At 33.8% G+C, this 17254-nt stretch overlaps 1 protein-coding gene across 2 annotated transcripts in view; it reads right to left on the bottom strand.

Annotated features, from left to right (window-relative positions):
- The window catches only part of Drat (Death resistor Adh domain containing target), a 38032-nt gene that overhangs the window by 8207 nt on the left and 12571 nt on the right, over window positions 1–17254 (bottom strand). For both annotated transcript variants that reach the window (XR_015824393.1, XM_088237742.1), the window contains exon 2: window positions 3576–3976. Coding sequence is in view for 1 of the 2 variants with exons in the window: in XM_088237742.1 (XP_088093868.1) it covers window positions 3576–3976 (401 nt within the window). In the remaining variant the exon portion in view is untranslated. The remainder of the gene's footprint in view (window positions 1–3575; window positions 3977–17254) is intronic.

The raw sequence follows: 17254 nt of genomic DNA, 5'->3' as shown, positions 1-17254 counted from the left end.
TATTTACTGTATTATCTATATGCTCGTTGTATGTCAGTTTATAGTCCAAAACAGCTCCTAAATCTCTGATGGACTTGACTACATCAATTTTGGAGTTTTCTAATAGGTACTCGAAGGAAATTGGTTGTTTTGTTCTATGAAATGACATTATTTTGCATTTTTTAATATTTAGTTCTAATTTATTGACTTTACACCATCGGTTAAAAGAGTTAATGTCTGATTGAAGAAGAAAGCAGTCTTGTAAAGTTTGAATTATTTTGAGAATTTTGTTGTCGTCCGCGAAGAGCCAAAAACGAGAGTAAGAGAATGATTTAGCAACATCATTAATAAACAAATTGAAAAGCAGGGGTGCCAAATGAACACCCTGAAGTACACCCGATGTAACATCAATACTGGTTGATAAATAGTTATTTATCCGAACATTTTGTGTCCTACTAGTTAGATACGATTTAATAAATGATAGTAATGGATCTCTTATTCCCAAGGCATGTAATTTATACATGAGAATTTTATGATCTACTTTGTCAAATGCCTTAGAAAAATCTGTATAAAGAACATCAATCTGCTGACCATTTTCGAGTGCTTTGGTATAATCTGGGTATAATCTACCAGGTTAGAGGTGGTTGATCTGGCAGATCTAAATCCATGCTGTTCATCGATCAGTATATTCTTAAACATGAGCGTGATTTTGCTAGCAATTATAGCTTCAAACATTTTAGGGATACAAGATAATGTTGAAATAATTAGTTAGTATGTTTCCAATAATTATATTAGTGCGAGATCTCATACACTGTTTCACGCACCCAGAAGTCACACAAATGTAAGCCATTAATAGGGCAATTCGCTTGCTGAATAAGGCCTCTGTAAATATCGGTAGTTTAAAAACTTTCTGCTTTGTATTCATTTACTTGCAATTTGTAATGTTATTCTACCTGATATTTACAGTCAACATTATGTAATGGGTTGAACAACCCGTAAAGTAATGGTGACTACAATTGTTCTTCATTCTTCCTAAGATGTGTTACAGAAAACTAGTTGTTCTCCTAAGATGATGAGGTCCAACTGTTCCTTCATCTCTCGGGTGGCCTTCCAGGCCGACGTTGTCCAGATGAGATTTCATTGGCTGCAGCGTACACTAGTCTGCCACTGCTCATTCTGCCCACATTGTCTCTCCAGTATCTTCGTCAGGATCTACTACATCGCACAATATCCTCTATTTCACACGTATCTCTAGTTATAGTATTACAGATTCGGTCTGGGAGCGTTTTTTCAGTAATGGACCGTAAGACCTTCTTTTCCGCAGTTCTGAGTAGCCTTTTGGTATGATCAGTGTCAGCCAGCACTTCCGCAGCATAGGTCATGATGGGTCTTACACACGTATTGTATATTCTGACCTTGCTATCGATACTCATATCCTTATTTCTCCATATTACATTCCTCAGACACCCCGACACAGTTGATGCTTTGTTGACTTGTTCTCGAGTTGTAAATAACTCACTATTAGAAAATGGAAATCCAGTTGGGGTAGAGTGGGGTTCGAACCTCGAACCTCTGATCCGTGAGTCCGCATCACTAGCCATGGGACCACAACCCGACTTCAGTGTACAAATCGCTATGACTTGAGATTTCTTCTTCCAGGTATCTGAAACTCACAAATTGTTCCACTGGCTTGTTTTCAATAGTCAGCTTACACCTTATAAGTTGTCTGGATATTATAGGACTTTTTGTTTTGCTGACAGATATTGACATATTTAGCCTTTGTGATACTAGTAGCTGCGTCATCTGCATAGCATATCATATATATTGTTTTATTACCCATTTTGTAACCCAGTCACAAACGAGCCAGTAACCTCTTCTATAATTGCATCCATTATAAGATTAAACAGAAAAGGGCTCAAGTTATCTTCCTGTCTAATACCATTATTTGCTGGAATTTCCTCGGATAATTATCAACTTTAATTTTTGTTTGGCAGTTTTTGTTTGAGATCTAGAATAGTCTACTACATATTGGATTTTCCCTCTCTAATAGTAGTCTTATAATATCTTTCAGCAACACCCTGTCGAACGCCTTAGTCAAGTCCGCAAAACATGATTGTAAACCTTCTTGTATTCTATTGCCTTTTCTTTTGTCTGTCTTAAAATAAACATAGCGTCTGTGGTGGATCGATTTAGTCTAAAACCCCGTTGATTCTCTCTACTGGTAATATTTTTGTTTTTACAATCGTTAAATGAATAAAAAAAATTATAGATAGATGATGCAGAACACTCTTTAAGTAGATCAGAAGGTCTGTAGAAGAACGGCAATAATCTACCTTCTCCTGGCTAGTTTTCTGTGGTTTCCTCATCATTAGAGCAATACGGAGATGTTCCTAAAACAGGCCACAGCAAAAACACCCCCCCCGATCCTTACATATTATTGTTTTTATTTACATATACGCCCAGAGGGTATTTTATACATATGAAAGAAAAAATATAGACATAATAGTATATAGAAATATAAGATCGATGATATAAAGAGAAGGAGCAAAATTAGATTAGGTGGAAATGGAAGAGGGAGAGAGATGGTTATAGTTATATTTGCATGAATTTTTAAATTTAGAAATAAATTATTAAACTATCACTTTGAAGAAAATATACAAGGGAAAATGTACATGGGTACATTTCAACCATGGTGAAAAAAATTGTCTGCCTTGTGGTGTCATGGTCAGCGCGTTTGCCATCCAGGCAAAAGGTCTCGGGTTCAATTCTCGCAATGGTTAACAAGAAATATTTATTTAAAACAGTGATTTTACACTAGAATATTTCATAGTCCCTGGTCTGGCACCTGGAGTGGAAGACTGATCATCTTACCTTCTCGTAGCAAAAACAATAGAGATACGCTGCGATAGTTGTACTAGGTGCGAAAGGGTGAATGAATGTAGAATGTGTAGTATGAACATCTTTCAAACGGATAGGCAATGGCTCATTTCACACGTTTTGTCAAAATACACACGGCACGGTAAAACTAGAGTTGATTGATATTCATTTACAATTTATTTAGCGGCAATTCTCAGGTAAAAATCCTGCAAATCCGGCCCGGAAACGGAATAACGATTTTTATTTTTAAAATTTATTTTGGAAAAAAACATTAATTTTTACAAAGATGCATATAAAAAAATAAGAATAATAGAATTAAAAAATGTTTGAAATAAAGAAAATGCAAAATAAAATAATGATAAAGTAAATAAAAAAAATTAATAATATAATGAATAAAAAAAAATTATTAAAAATTGTATAAAGGAAAAAACATAAGAATTAACATATTTACTGACATAATCGTAAAACTAAAAATTGAAAGCACTTCCTGCACACCGTGGGTCTTCTCATTAATTTCGATCATACTCTATTGTTTTTTGGCAATAAACGAGTTAGTCTTTAAAAATATTTAATTTAATAAACCGCGATTTTAGTTGAATTTAACTCTATTGCAATCATTGCCCCTTTCACTGTGAGTTCTGAAAATTATATGAAGTGCTTACATGCAATTCCCATATAAAAATAAAAGTGAATAAAAAATTTAAAAAAAGTATGCGTACCCGTGCGGGACGCCATCGTACGGGTACAGCACGATGCGCGAGCCTATAGCCAGGCCGCAGTTGTTCTTGGCGTCCACGAGCTCGCCTAGCTGGTCCACGGTACCGGCGACCTCGTAGCCGGGGAACAGCGCGCCGTCCTTGACGCCGGCGTGCGCGGGCGTGCACGCCACGGGCGCGCAGTCCGCCAGCTCGGACAGGCTGCTGAGCGAGGTCACGGAGGACGCGGAGCACACGGACATGGATCTGCCGCGGCTGGCGCGGTAGCACGCGCCGGCGCACACCACGCGCAGGCGCGCGCCCATCGGCGGCACTTCGGGCACGGGCACGTCGAACGTGAACACGCTCTCGCGGATGGTGGGCCCTGGGGACTCGATGGACACCTGCCGGCACAGCTTATTCATCTGCAACACAGAGTGCGCCCCGTTAATAGCTTCCTGCTCGTCACCGCGCTGGAAACACCATTTTGACTTGCAAAATCAAATTGAATAGCCTACATAATATAATTTTACGGTAATAGAGGAGCGGAAGCAAAACGCAAATGGACCATGTTATATTATGTATGTGCAGTACCTACTTGTTAAAATTATTAGAACAAACATATTTTTTTATGGTTAAGGTATAATTAAAGTCTAATTTTAATTTTATGACGATTTATAAATAATTTAAATCATTTATCATTGAAACTTTAGAATTTGATAATGCCAAGTTAATTATAGACACTATCTCGTTTAAAGACGTCCTTTTGACATCTGATCGCCAGTCGCCACATGGAAAAGTGATCTGGGCTCCGATTACAATGGTAAGTTAAGAGAGTTATCTTCGACTGTCTATAAAGAAAAACCGATATTTGTGTATGAAAATAAGTATATTTGCATGAACATTTAAAATATCTTCGTCAGTAACATACAATTGAACATGTTTGGAAGAAAAAATTGTATGCATATTCAACTTTTCATACAGAAAACTTAATTTTACTTTGTAGATAAAATTGAAGATAAATGTTAACTTCCCATTGATTGTAATCGGGGCCCAGATCATTTATCCACTGATACTATGATTAACAAGTCACTAAAACTCTTAGGTTTTGTTAGCAGGACATCTAGTGACTTTACTAATATGTTCACGGTTAAAACACTATATTGCTCACTTGCTTGTCCTCTTTTAGAATATGAATCCGTGATCTGGTCTCCCTTCTATGTAGGCCGGATAAATCATATCGAATCGGAGCAACATCGTTTGCTAAGAAAAGTAGCATGGATGATTGGCCTCGAGAGAGGAGACTACACTTACGGAGAAATGGAGTCAATGTTAAAAATCTCAAGTCTGCAAAAACGTAGAAATAACATTGACTCCATATTTATGTTTAATTTACTGAATGGCTTAATTGATGTACCATCGTTACTGGAACAAGTGGCATTCAATGTTCCAATCCGCCGGTTGCGAAATAATAGTGTGCTGTTCTTCGATCAACATGGCACAAACTATGGCTTGCATGCACCAATGTCCCGATTGTGTCGTATTGTAAACTCGAGACAAGATCTGGACTTTTTCGGTGTAAGTCTTTGTAGATTTAAAAAAATCACTAAGATAGACCGGATCTCGTCTTGATGTAGTAATTTTTTTATTTTTTTTTGTCCTAGCTTTAATTTTATTTAGTTGTATTTTATTTTATAAGTGCCTATATTTATTATAAGAAATTGTATTTACCAGCGTTAAAATGGACTGCATCAGATAAATAAATCATTAATACTAAAAATTCTAATGACAAATCACGTTGATTTATAATATTTCCAGAACAACTGTTGACAAAGTGAAACAGAAACTGAATAATAATTGACCAGAGTAAATAAATGTGGACGAAAAAACTCACAACACTAGAAACGACACAAACTTAAAATGTCTGCAAAAAAATCCCCGACACAGAGGCCTAAAACATGTTTTGCTAGATTTCTTACATATTACTTTAATTAAATGAAATAAAAATTAATGGATTTATCATTCAATTTGGCCAAAAAAAGGAGTTTACATAAAATTTTTGAAAAAATCGAAAAACTATAAAAATTACGCCAAAAAAATTAGTTAGACTTCGTCTAAGACAGCCATGGCTTAAATGGTTATAAATTGTCGATACTATATTCGCCTTAAAACTTTGCACCCATCTTCGAATCATCCTGTATACTATATAAGTAAATACAATGCAAAAAAATAAGAAAAATGCCTACCCGTGTAAAGCCATCCGTATAATACCAGCAAAGATAAAATATAACAATAATTATTTCAAATAACATATGGAAAGATTTAAGAGATAAGAGATAAGATTACGTATATATATTAGAACTTAACTATAAGCACCTGCTGACGAACTGCATTTTATGCAGTTCAGTAGGACTTGATAATTTATATGTTAATTTTTGTATGCTTTTGATAAATAAATAAAAAAAAAAAATTGTTGACTCTGTCTTTAAAAAATCCTTTCGTCAGCGGATGCACGGAGTAACCCCGGATCCAGCCTGGTTCGATTTCGCAATAGTTTTTCACACACTTCAGGTCTTTAGCACACTGCAGCGAAACCGAAACGGAAACGGACCGGAACCAAACACAAGCGAATGGCGAAACTCGGTTACAACTTCAGTTCAATTGACCGTTTCAAAAACACGAATATAAGCAAACCAGCGAAAATCTGGCGGCACTAACTTGTCGAGATGCTCAGCGAAACGGCTTCCGTTCGTTTTCGTTTTGTTAGTTTTCGTTACAATATAGATAAATATAAGCAATTTCGCAAATCATAAAAAGAGTCGTAGTCAACTGCAAAGGCAAAGTAATCGTTGAAAAGAAATGGAAAAAATAATAAAATCAAGCGTTGCCAAGTATGTAGGTGAAAGAATTCAATTATATGAATCTCAACCGCATAAATAAAGGTTTCAGCTCTTAAACTTCACAAACATCAACAGATGAAAGAATTAAAGGGATATAGTTGTTCAAATATAGGCAGAATGGTGAATGTTACACAGTGTGTAAAGTAGCCCCGTAAACCCCATAAGCCCTGTAGATGCCTAACTTTTCTATATTACCTTCTATAAAATGTTTTTCATCTCTGTTGTGATATGTTAATAAGATAGAATATCTTGAGCATCCATCTTACTGGTTAGAATAAGTTCTTCTAAACTCTAGGCTAAATAAAACATTTAAGTGGTATATTGAAGTAATTATCCGGAGTATTTTTTTATTTTATTTGATTTATTGGGGATATCAACAGTAATACATTTAACAAAAATACAACAAATAAAATATACAGAGAATAAAACCAATGACAGATATCCACATATCCCATATATAATGATATGGGATGGGATGTCGACCTCGCGAAAAAGAAATAAGCAAACACTTTGATACATTGACGTTAATACGATTTTTCAAATAGTATTCTGTCAAACGGTTTAGATCATCTTGAAGTTTAAGACAGTCAAGGGGATTCTTAACTTTGAAGTATATTTTTTTATCATCTGCGTACATCAAAAACCTTGCGTTCATAAATACAACATAAATATCATAGAGATACGCGTTGTAAAACAATGGTCCCAAATGAGATCCCTGGGGTACTCCGGAGGAAATATCAGCAAACTCAGAGATATTGGTTAAGTTAAACCGTTTCAGAAGGCAATAATTTATTGTTCTAAGAAATTTGCGTTGAACGTGTCAACCCGCTTTTTACGGACATCGTAGATAGGAGACCATGTTATAGAAATAATCACTAATAAGCTCTTATTATTTTACTTTAATTGTATGAATTTTACATGAAGTAGGTAGGTAGTAGAGAGATCTTGCGTATTGTGTACATACAATGAGGCCAAGTAGTTAATGCCAGTGTTTACATAAAAGCAAGACGCAAACAAACGATACCAAACATTCAAGTTATCAGAATGTGAATTCTCGTGTTATTTATAAAAGCAGTATGTGCTTTAAGCGATCTGACGTATCTTCATGCTCACGCATACCTGCACTATCTCCCCGGATTACGGCAAAGGAGCAGTTCATTTTTTTACAAATTAAAAAAACCGTTGTATCCCTATCGCTTTGCTTTTTAATAGATTGTGTACTATGGGAACAAGGACCATCCAAAAAACCTTAAAAGCGCCCAGTTTTATTCGCTGTCTTCAGACGTATTATCTGTAATGTTATCCACGGTGTTGAAGTGCTTTATCTGTTTAGTTTTTTATTGTTTACTTTTTAGCACGAACACTTTGCAAATTTACTATTATGGTCAATGTTTGTTTTTGTAAATTTATTGAATGACATGTCAAAAGTCGGAATAATCGGCGCACGTGCACGAGTAAATGTATGAATGCAGAGGAAGCGATGTATGTATGAGAAGACAGAATGATATGGCATTTTATCCTCTCTGCCTACAGCGTGATGGTTTGTTTGTTTGTTTGTTTGAAAAACTAACAGAAGAATTGAAGAAATATGGATAACATAGTCAGAATGGTAAAGGGTACATAGTTACACAGTGTGTAAAGTGATCACTTAAAGTAAACCCGCTGAAGACATGAAAATGTTGTCCATTTATGTTGTAATAATTATCTAATAATTAATTATAAAAATCAACATCTTTCGCACATTTTAGTACATTATATTAAATACTTCAATTATTTAATCTTATCTATTATGTTGATCTATTCTAGTTCATAATATTATTCTTCCTAAATAATAAGATAAGATATTTTAGTAGGTCATTTGTAAAAAAAGGTACACACTCGTAAAAATATGTACATTGTAAAAAAAGAAGACTAAAAAACATAAAAATTATGTTCTAATTCACTTCTAACTAACTTCATTCATACATTTCAATTAATCTAAAAGATAATACACGTATGCGAGAGGTAAACTATTGAGTATATATTATGAAATTGAGTTACTACTATGTCTTATTACTTTATAAAGTGATCAATTCATTAATTGACTGTACTGATTTGCTGGAGTTGGTGTGTTTCCGTGTACCTGGTCGATATACCCGCCACAGATCTCCTTTTGGCGCTGCAAGTTCTAGGACTAACTATCACATGCACTCGCCTATCCCTAGGCTCCATAGATATGGCAATCAGTATGAAGACAAGGCTGATATATTTAGTTTTGGACTTAATAGTTATAAAACGAGTCTGATTTTTTTTTCTCTCGCAATATTATACTTAAACTTTTCTTTGTATTTAAAAATGTTTTTCCTTTCTTTGTTTTTTCATATTTATGTATTTATTTCGTTAATATTTTTGGTTGCTTATGTGTATTTACCTACTTGTTAATATTGTTATAGTTATGTAATTTTATAATTTTTTTTAAATGTATTTATATTTGTATTTTTTTTTCATATTTATGTTCAATGTATGTTAAAGGCAATTTATGCCGTTTATGTAAAAATAATAAATAAATAAATATCGAAACCAATTTTATCGTCCTTTATAACGAGGTAAATACCGTTAACTACTAATTTCTTTAATAACAAATAATTTTTTTTTTTATTGTAACGCCACACCACATTATAGGTAAAGCACGGTAAAAATACGTACATTTTAAAGAAAAAAAAACTAAATTATGTTTAGAAATAAATGCATGAATATTAAAACTGATTGTTTACGTACACGCACCCTTTTAACATTTTATTATTTAAAAAACATTAAACTATCTTTTCCTAGCAAAAACATTTTCATGATTAATAAATAGCACATATTTTTTACTCATTCTAATTTATTTTTTTTCTACCAAGGAAAAAAAAATTCTTTGGATTTAATGTTGTTTTCCCGTGTGATTCCCACAAATACATCTCCATGTCGAGCATTATAAGTCTAAAAACTAAGAAAAAAAATTGCAGAAGGTATTGAGAACGCATAAAAATGAACATATTTTAGAAAACAAATTTACTTTAAAGCCTCTCATTAAAAATACCAGATGTTTGAAGTAAAACAAATCATGAATTCGTCTCTTCTGAAAAGTTGGGTTTTTGGAGACATTGTCGCATACTATCGCATATCAGATACTGTCGCATACAGAAAACAAAGGAAAAATATTTAGCATTATAGAAAGCGATTCGATATTTTCTTATATTCGAATAATAAGATAATAACGTGTCTATTTATTTACACGTCATTGCCAAAAACTATTATTTATTTACGCCCATAGGGCATTTGTATATAAAATTGTAATTATTTATTTAAATTATCGCTTTTTTAGAAGTCCAAACATAGTAGAGTTGTCAGGGCGTTTGCCAACAAAGCCAGAGGTCTCGGGTTCGATTCCCGACACGGTTGGTATGAAATACTTTTTTAAAAGGATGTTTTTGCCCCAGAATATTTCATAATCCCTGCACTGGTACCTGAAGCGCAAGTCTGATATATAAAAGATGATCAAGATACGCTGCGATTGGTGTACCAATGCAGTTCCCTATGCACTATTAAGTGCGGTAAAGGAATGATGATAATGATAGTAGTGTTTCTACGTCACGAAATGTGCCGTATTTTGCGGACGATAAGACGCACCCCAGAATGTATCTATCAAGTTTTAGAAATTGGAAGATAAGACGCATCGGATCATAGGAGGCACCCCAATTTTTGGTTAAATTTTCAGAGCAAAAAAGTGCGTCGCATGGTCGTCCGAAAAATACGGTAAGCATGCAATATAAAGGAAGTTTAGCCCTACGAGAAATTGGATATTAAAAATGTTTTCTTATACGCGGGAAAAATTAGAGCATTAAATTGTACAGCAAAGATTCTTGAAAATGTATGAAAAAAAAAACATATTTTAATAAAAAATAACTACTTTGAACGACGTCACTAGTTCATATGGATCAACAAACGATAAGAGAGTTGTGAAATATTTCCGGTTTACGGTACGTCAACGGACCAATCGGCAGAACTGATCGAGAAAATATGGAAGAGAACTTGAGACGTCACACGCGGAGTAATATAATATAATAAGTAATAGTAAAACATTTTTTGACTCGGTTCAATAGTGTATTAACAAATAAATAAACAAAATAAAAACCAATGAACTTTCTCATTGGTAACATCTTAATTCCAAAATTAAAAACAACTGCAGTACCACATCATTATACTTCGGTAGTCAGGTGGCAGAAGGGACCATCTGTATTTTTGTCTATGTTTTAATTAATATTTCAATAAATACACGCAACAAAAAAACAAAAAAATCAGCGTCATTTAGAATGGTAATTTATTATTGAAAAGCAACACTAAAATATTTTAGTTTGTGGATTAAAGTCTTGAAATTGAGACGTATTTCAGCTCTTCTGAACATTTTCGAAAATTACAGATGGTCCCTTCTGCCACCTGACTACCGACTTACAAATGGAATATTTTTCTTTAACGAAATGAACAAAGGAAATAAAAAGTGCAGTTAGAAATAAAACATATTCAAGAAATAAGTAAAAAAAAAAATTACTCTTTTATTCGCCAGTCATTGAAAACTTGGTATATTTTTTTGTAATTTATATTTTATATTGAAAATATTCATTGATAAAAAAAAACACATTAGTCTTTAAGACGTCAATCCCTTTACGTAATGGGAAACGTTAATATAAACGTATGTGTTTAATTATAGAAAAAAAATGTATTTCGTTGCAATATTATATATTTATATTGTTTTCTGAATAAACTAGTAAAAACAATAAAAAATCCTCCAATTAGAAAATGCCAAATTTGATTAGGTAAATTAAAATATGGCTCATTGTTGATCTGCATAATAGCTTGAAGTGGTGGATGATGCTTGAATATGATGCAGAAGTTCCTTCAAAGGTCCACAGCTGAAATCCCCCCCTTTCCAACACTACTCAGTTAAAGATAGCCAGAAAACCAAATCCACTTGCGAAATATAAACCTTGTAATAAACAAAATCAATAATACTGAAACACCCATAAAAAAATTAAAAAAGAACAATAACATGATGACGCAGACAAACTAATATTTATTTTTTTACAATTTTAAAGCTTCACGGCCAAATTTCAATTCATTCATACATACAAAATTATTCATAGCGATGCGACGCGACGCTTCAGTGACAGTGGGTACAATCGAATATAAATATTTAATTAATATTTCTTATTCATTCGTGGTTTAGCTAGGTTTAATGTCGCATTTTAAATGTTGAGCTTAAATTTGTTGATTGGCTATGAAAAAAGGTCTACAATATAATTTTTATCATTTTTCTTATTGAATAATTTTCAAAACCACTTTTAAATGACAAGATTGCATAGATAATTGCATAGATAATCTATTCGCGTTCTTAAGATTTTGAAATCATTTTCTGTAAGTCGTAAATAACTGAGTTAGAAAAATGGGAAAGATCTAGGTTCGAACCTCGAACATCCTGATTCAGAGTCAACGACACTACCACGGAGTCATCTCGCTTATGTATAACATACTTAAACGTTCGTTTACTTAAGAAAAAAAGAGCGTATTGCATAGGTGGTCTATGGGGTACTTTTAGCGTCCTGCTTGTGTGAAACGAAAGAGTTCGGAGCTCGGCGTTGACGAAATCGTTTAACTGATTGACTCAATTGCTTGAAATGTTTTTATAATTGATCCGCTTTCAAAGTTCACGCGACAGAATCATGGAGATGCCAATTATTCTGTTATTGAACGTCAAGTGATGAATTAAAATGATAGTTTTCCAATGTCAGATAGCCGAGAGGGGAAAGTATTAAACATGTTTAAATCTTAAGAATACTCCCTAGTTTTTATTAAACGGTTCGGTTCTACAGTACTGTTTTTGTTTAGTGTTCTCTCTTTGTAAATGTTTATCATTGCTTTTCGGCTGTGAATAAAAAATAACAGACTAAAAAGGGATGGAAACGACATGTTAGTCTTTGTCTATATTATGTAGGTAAATACCAGAAGTGAATCGTCAAAATAAGCGATTATGCACAGCTTATCATTATATTTGACTTTCGATAATAATGTTTTATGGTAAATATGTTTATGCGAAAATAAATAAAATAATTGTTATTTATTATAAATAACCACCACCGTTTATATCTTCATACAAAAAAATATCTATGAAGTGCGCCTAGCGCCCAGCCCGTTCTCAGTGAACGACGAAACCAGCCGATTATCTCAGCCAATTCCTCCACAAAAAGTACACTATATTTTACATCTTTGATCCGAGTCAGTTTTTTTAGGACTAAAACAAGCTTGCAGATTACAAATATTGTTTGAAGATTCTCTATTTGGAAACTAGTATTTCGAACATTATTTCCGAAGGACTATTTTTCTTTGATAGGATACCGTTGACATATTTATTTATTTATTTATTCACACTCTTTATCAAAATACAATTCCATGTTCACTTTGCCCAGCTAACAAGGGTACATACCCCGTTCCAAGCTAGGCAATTACATTTTAATATATTATAATAGTTAACAAATTAATATAGAGCACAGACAAACAAAATATAAACTTATTGGGATACACATTTTGATTCATATACATACAGACATACACATAAATACACACATATAGATACACATGTACATACACACACACGTACATACACCCATGCGCATACACATACATACATTCATAAAAACATAGACAATTTATTTATGCGAAACTTCATGGTTGTCATCTATAAATATATTTTTTTTGAATTATTCCTTATTTTTTATATTTTATTTTTGACATCCAGTAAGGTTCTCCAATCCGTGGCATGCATCGACTTTTCTGACTCCCTACGACCAATGTCACGAAAGAGCGAGGTCAACACCTTCCGTAACTTGACAACACTCCCGTCTTTCCACGATTCTGGCAAAAGGTTAAGGACCTTTTTGCCTACGTAATAGTGTTGTCTCGATGCCAGAACAGTGTTGACCCCTTCACTGAGTATCAGATCCCTATTAGAGTATCTTGTATTATGGTTGTGGTTGACGCTTGGGTAAATGTCTCTATTTATGTGTGTAACCACTACCGTTCTCAATATATACTGTTGAATAATATTCAGTACTCTGAATTCTTTGAAGAGCAAGTCACTTGGATAACGAAATGTTTTTTTTAAATGACTCGGATTAAAGATTTCTGTGCAATTGCTACAGGTTCAAGGGCGGTTTTTGTGCAAGCTCCCCAACCAATTAGACCGTAAGTCAACACAGAATTTGCCAGTGCATGGTATAGGTGTTTCAAGTCCGGGACTTTAAGTATATTTCTAAGTGGGATGAAAAAATGTATTAAGCGCTTAATTTTTGCAGTTATAGTTTCAATTTGTTCATCCTATCTCAAATACTGGTCTATAATTATTCCAAGATATTTTATACTTTGAACACTACTCAGTTTTTTGCAGTTGCAATTTACCATCACTGATCAATTATGTAGTTGAAGTTCGTGAATTTCATTAGGTTATTATATTATGCATCACATAGGACATGTGGCGTTCGCAATGACCGTTTTGGCATTATTCGTTTTAAAAGGAATTGGCCAGTGCTCAGTGTTGGCAGTTACCGCTGAATTTCATTGTGGTATTTGTTAATAAACTTTTGTACAAGTTTTGTATTATAATAGTGTAGAATAAAGCTACGTTTATCGCGTGGTTAACAATGATTGTTGTTTGACTTGATTTTCACAGAACCACAGGAAAAGTAGTCTTTTATAATTGTATTACTTACATATTATGTACTTATGTGTAGGTACAAATTGATGAACATTTTTTGTAGATTACCTATACAATAAATCACGGCTCGCCACTGGTATATACTTCCTCACCCCCTTCATTAATCTGCACACAATAGTTCATATTCATTATTTTAATACCTATTATAAATTATTTTAAAACTCTTCTCTAGCCTACACACTACACAGTCCCTCGGGACAAAACAGGTGCGGATGGAAGACGGGTTTTTGGATGCCCTAAATATTATATTTTTGGTCTCATTTGCATTCTAAAATAACACTTTTCTTCTTATCGTCCCTCTCTCGATGGAGGTTGAACTTTGTTTGCAGCTGCTGGGTGCTGCAATGGAACCGGTGTCGCAAGTTCTTCAGCCAAGAGATGCTCCTTTTTCCTTCATCGCGTCTTCCTTCTATTCTCTATTGTAAAATGACTGATATGATTAATAAGTGGCATGGGCAAATGTCCACGTAAAAGTACCGAGAAGACGTAACATCATAATAACGTAACGTAATGAGACTAGTTCGACATTTATCAAAAACCCATTTAGCTCAAGAAGAAATAGATCTACAACTCATAGCACCAGTCTATTTAAAACACACATAGTATCAACCTATTTAGCTCAAAAGTACTAAAAATACACAGTATTTTAAAACAGGGATGACAACTTTACACTAAAGCCAAAATAATTCCCCCTCTAAACAATCTTATATCCGATGATGACCAAAAAATAGATATATTTGGTAACTTTAACAAATTTCAAGAACCAATTTATTATTTTTTAAATTAATAATAATTGAATAGCTAGTTTTTTTTTTTTGCGTTTTAAACTATTTTTTTGTATTTGTAAATTGTTTATAACCTCTGTATCTGTAACAGCATTTGAACGCTAATAAATAAAAAAGTAAAAAAATAAAATATTGTAAAGAATTTAATACGTCATCATCATACTCTTTCCTCACACCAGTAGTGCATAGGTCACTGAATTGGTAAACGCAGTGTAGTTTGATCGATATTCATGAAGGTAAGTTGGGCAATCTTACGCTTTAGACGCCATTCCAGAATGAAATATTTCAGTTTAAAAAACATAAAAATCAATGTTTCACGTCCACCCTGCCAGGAATCGAAACCAGGACCTCAAGAATGGTATGCAAACGCGTCAAGTACTACACGACGAGGAATTTTATCCCATGCAGGCACATTACATTATGTATTTAAGCAAACAAGAAAACGTTATAAATAAATTGTTACTTTTTTATAAATATACTGTATACCTATTTTAATTATTAAAGTATTGTGTGGATTGAGTTATTGACTCGAGAAATATTATTTTCGCTTCGTAATCTGACGGTTGGCGCGTTTGCCTAACATGTGAGGTCTCGGGTTCGATTCGCGACATGGTTGACATGAAATATTTATTTAAAATGTTTTTTCCACAACGCAATACTTCATAGTCCCTGGGCTGGCACCTGAAGCGCAAGACTGATTATCTTTCCTTCAAACAACGAAGTTATATTAAGATACGATGCAATTGGAATTCCAATGCAGTGCCTTATGCACAACTAGTTGCGGATAGGAAAATGAAGTAGCACTGAACTGAACTGAACTGGATGGTGGATATTCAGACGAGAAAGGGAAGTAAAATGTTTGTTATATTCTGTATGAGATTAGCAACTTTTTATTTGTGGATTTGAAACGGTGAAAATTTACAAATTACTTGTATGTTTGCCCCGTGACGACAGTCATAGTTTTAAAAATACCTCAAATGTGAGAGAGCTGTTTACACTGAACGGTGGACGGTGGACGTCCGCCTTCTCTGCGTCTCTATGCCTCTAACAACATCTAACAATACACGCTATTCACAATGCCGAGTACCCACTACCCACTACCTGCTACCTACGTGATGCGTGGATTATAGATTTCCACCTTCATTCAAAACTAGTTTTCAGATATTTACATTGGCCGACACGCAAATGGATATATATATTTTGAAAATTCTTTATGTATGTCAACATATTACAACAGAGATGAAGAACAATTTAGAGAAGGTAATATAGACTGGGCATTTTCAGGACTTATGACCTGTCATGGTTTTACGGACGTCATATAAACTCAGCAGCCCTTCCTGGGGCCTCTTGAATAATGAATAGAATAACAGCTACACATGGGCTGGTTTAAGTGGGCACTGCGTTTTCAGATATTTACATTGGCTGACACGCAAATAGATATATATATATATATTTAATTTATTATTTATGTCAACATATTACAACAGAGATGAAAAACAATCTAGAGAAGGTAATATAGAGGTCTAGGCATTTTAAGGGCTTATGACCTGTCATGGGCTGGTTTAAATTGTTCTACATGTTGACATATAAATCTATTTTTTGTAATCGTTTACCTCAGAAATCTATTTTTGTACACGCTCTACACCAATGTAATTGTCATAATAAAAATAAATAAAAAACCTCTTAATTTGTTGCAACAGACAGGGAAAACATTTTTGAGAAGGAAATATGGAAGTCTAGGCATCTTCAGGGCTTATGACCTGTCATTGGCTGGTTTAAGTGGCCACTTTACACACTGTGTAACATTCACCATTCTGCCCATATTTGAACATCTATATTCCTTCAATTGTGTATTACCTATATCTATATTACCTTAATATCTATATTGCCTTCTCGAAATTGTTCTTCATCTCTGTTGTAATATGTTTATATTAACAGCTCTCAAGGGAGTTGAAGTCCGTCCTTGTCTACGAAAATTTGGGCAAACTCAAAATATTGTTGATAAATCCACCTGGTCCATGAAGAAATATAGAAATTGAAAACTAATTTTCAGGCTTGCCTAGTATGTAGGTGAAATAATTTAATGAGATGAATCTCACCCGCATAAATAAAGGTTTAAGCTCTCTTACTTCATAAACATCAACAAATGAAAGTATTGAAGGAATATAGATATTCAAATATGGGCAGAGTAGTGAATGTTACACAGTGTGTAAAGTGGCCACTCAAACCAGC

Source organism: Micrasema longulum, unplaced genomic scaffold, assembly GCF_059751315.1.
Source record: "Micrasema longulum isolate JH-2025_06_02 unplaced genomic scaffold, ASM5975131v1 h1tg001778l, whole genome shotgun sequence".
Classification (NCBI taxonomy): Eukaryota; Metazoa; Arthropoda; class Insecta; order Trichoptera; family Brachycentridae; genus Micrasema; species Micrasema longulum.
The sequence above is the reverse complement of the archived record's forward strand: the minus strand, read 5'-3'. Positions and strand labels throughout refer to the sequence as shown.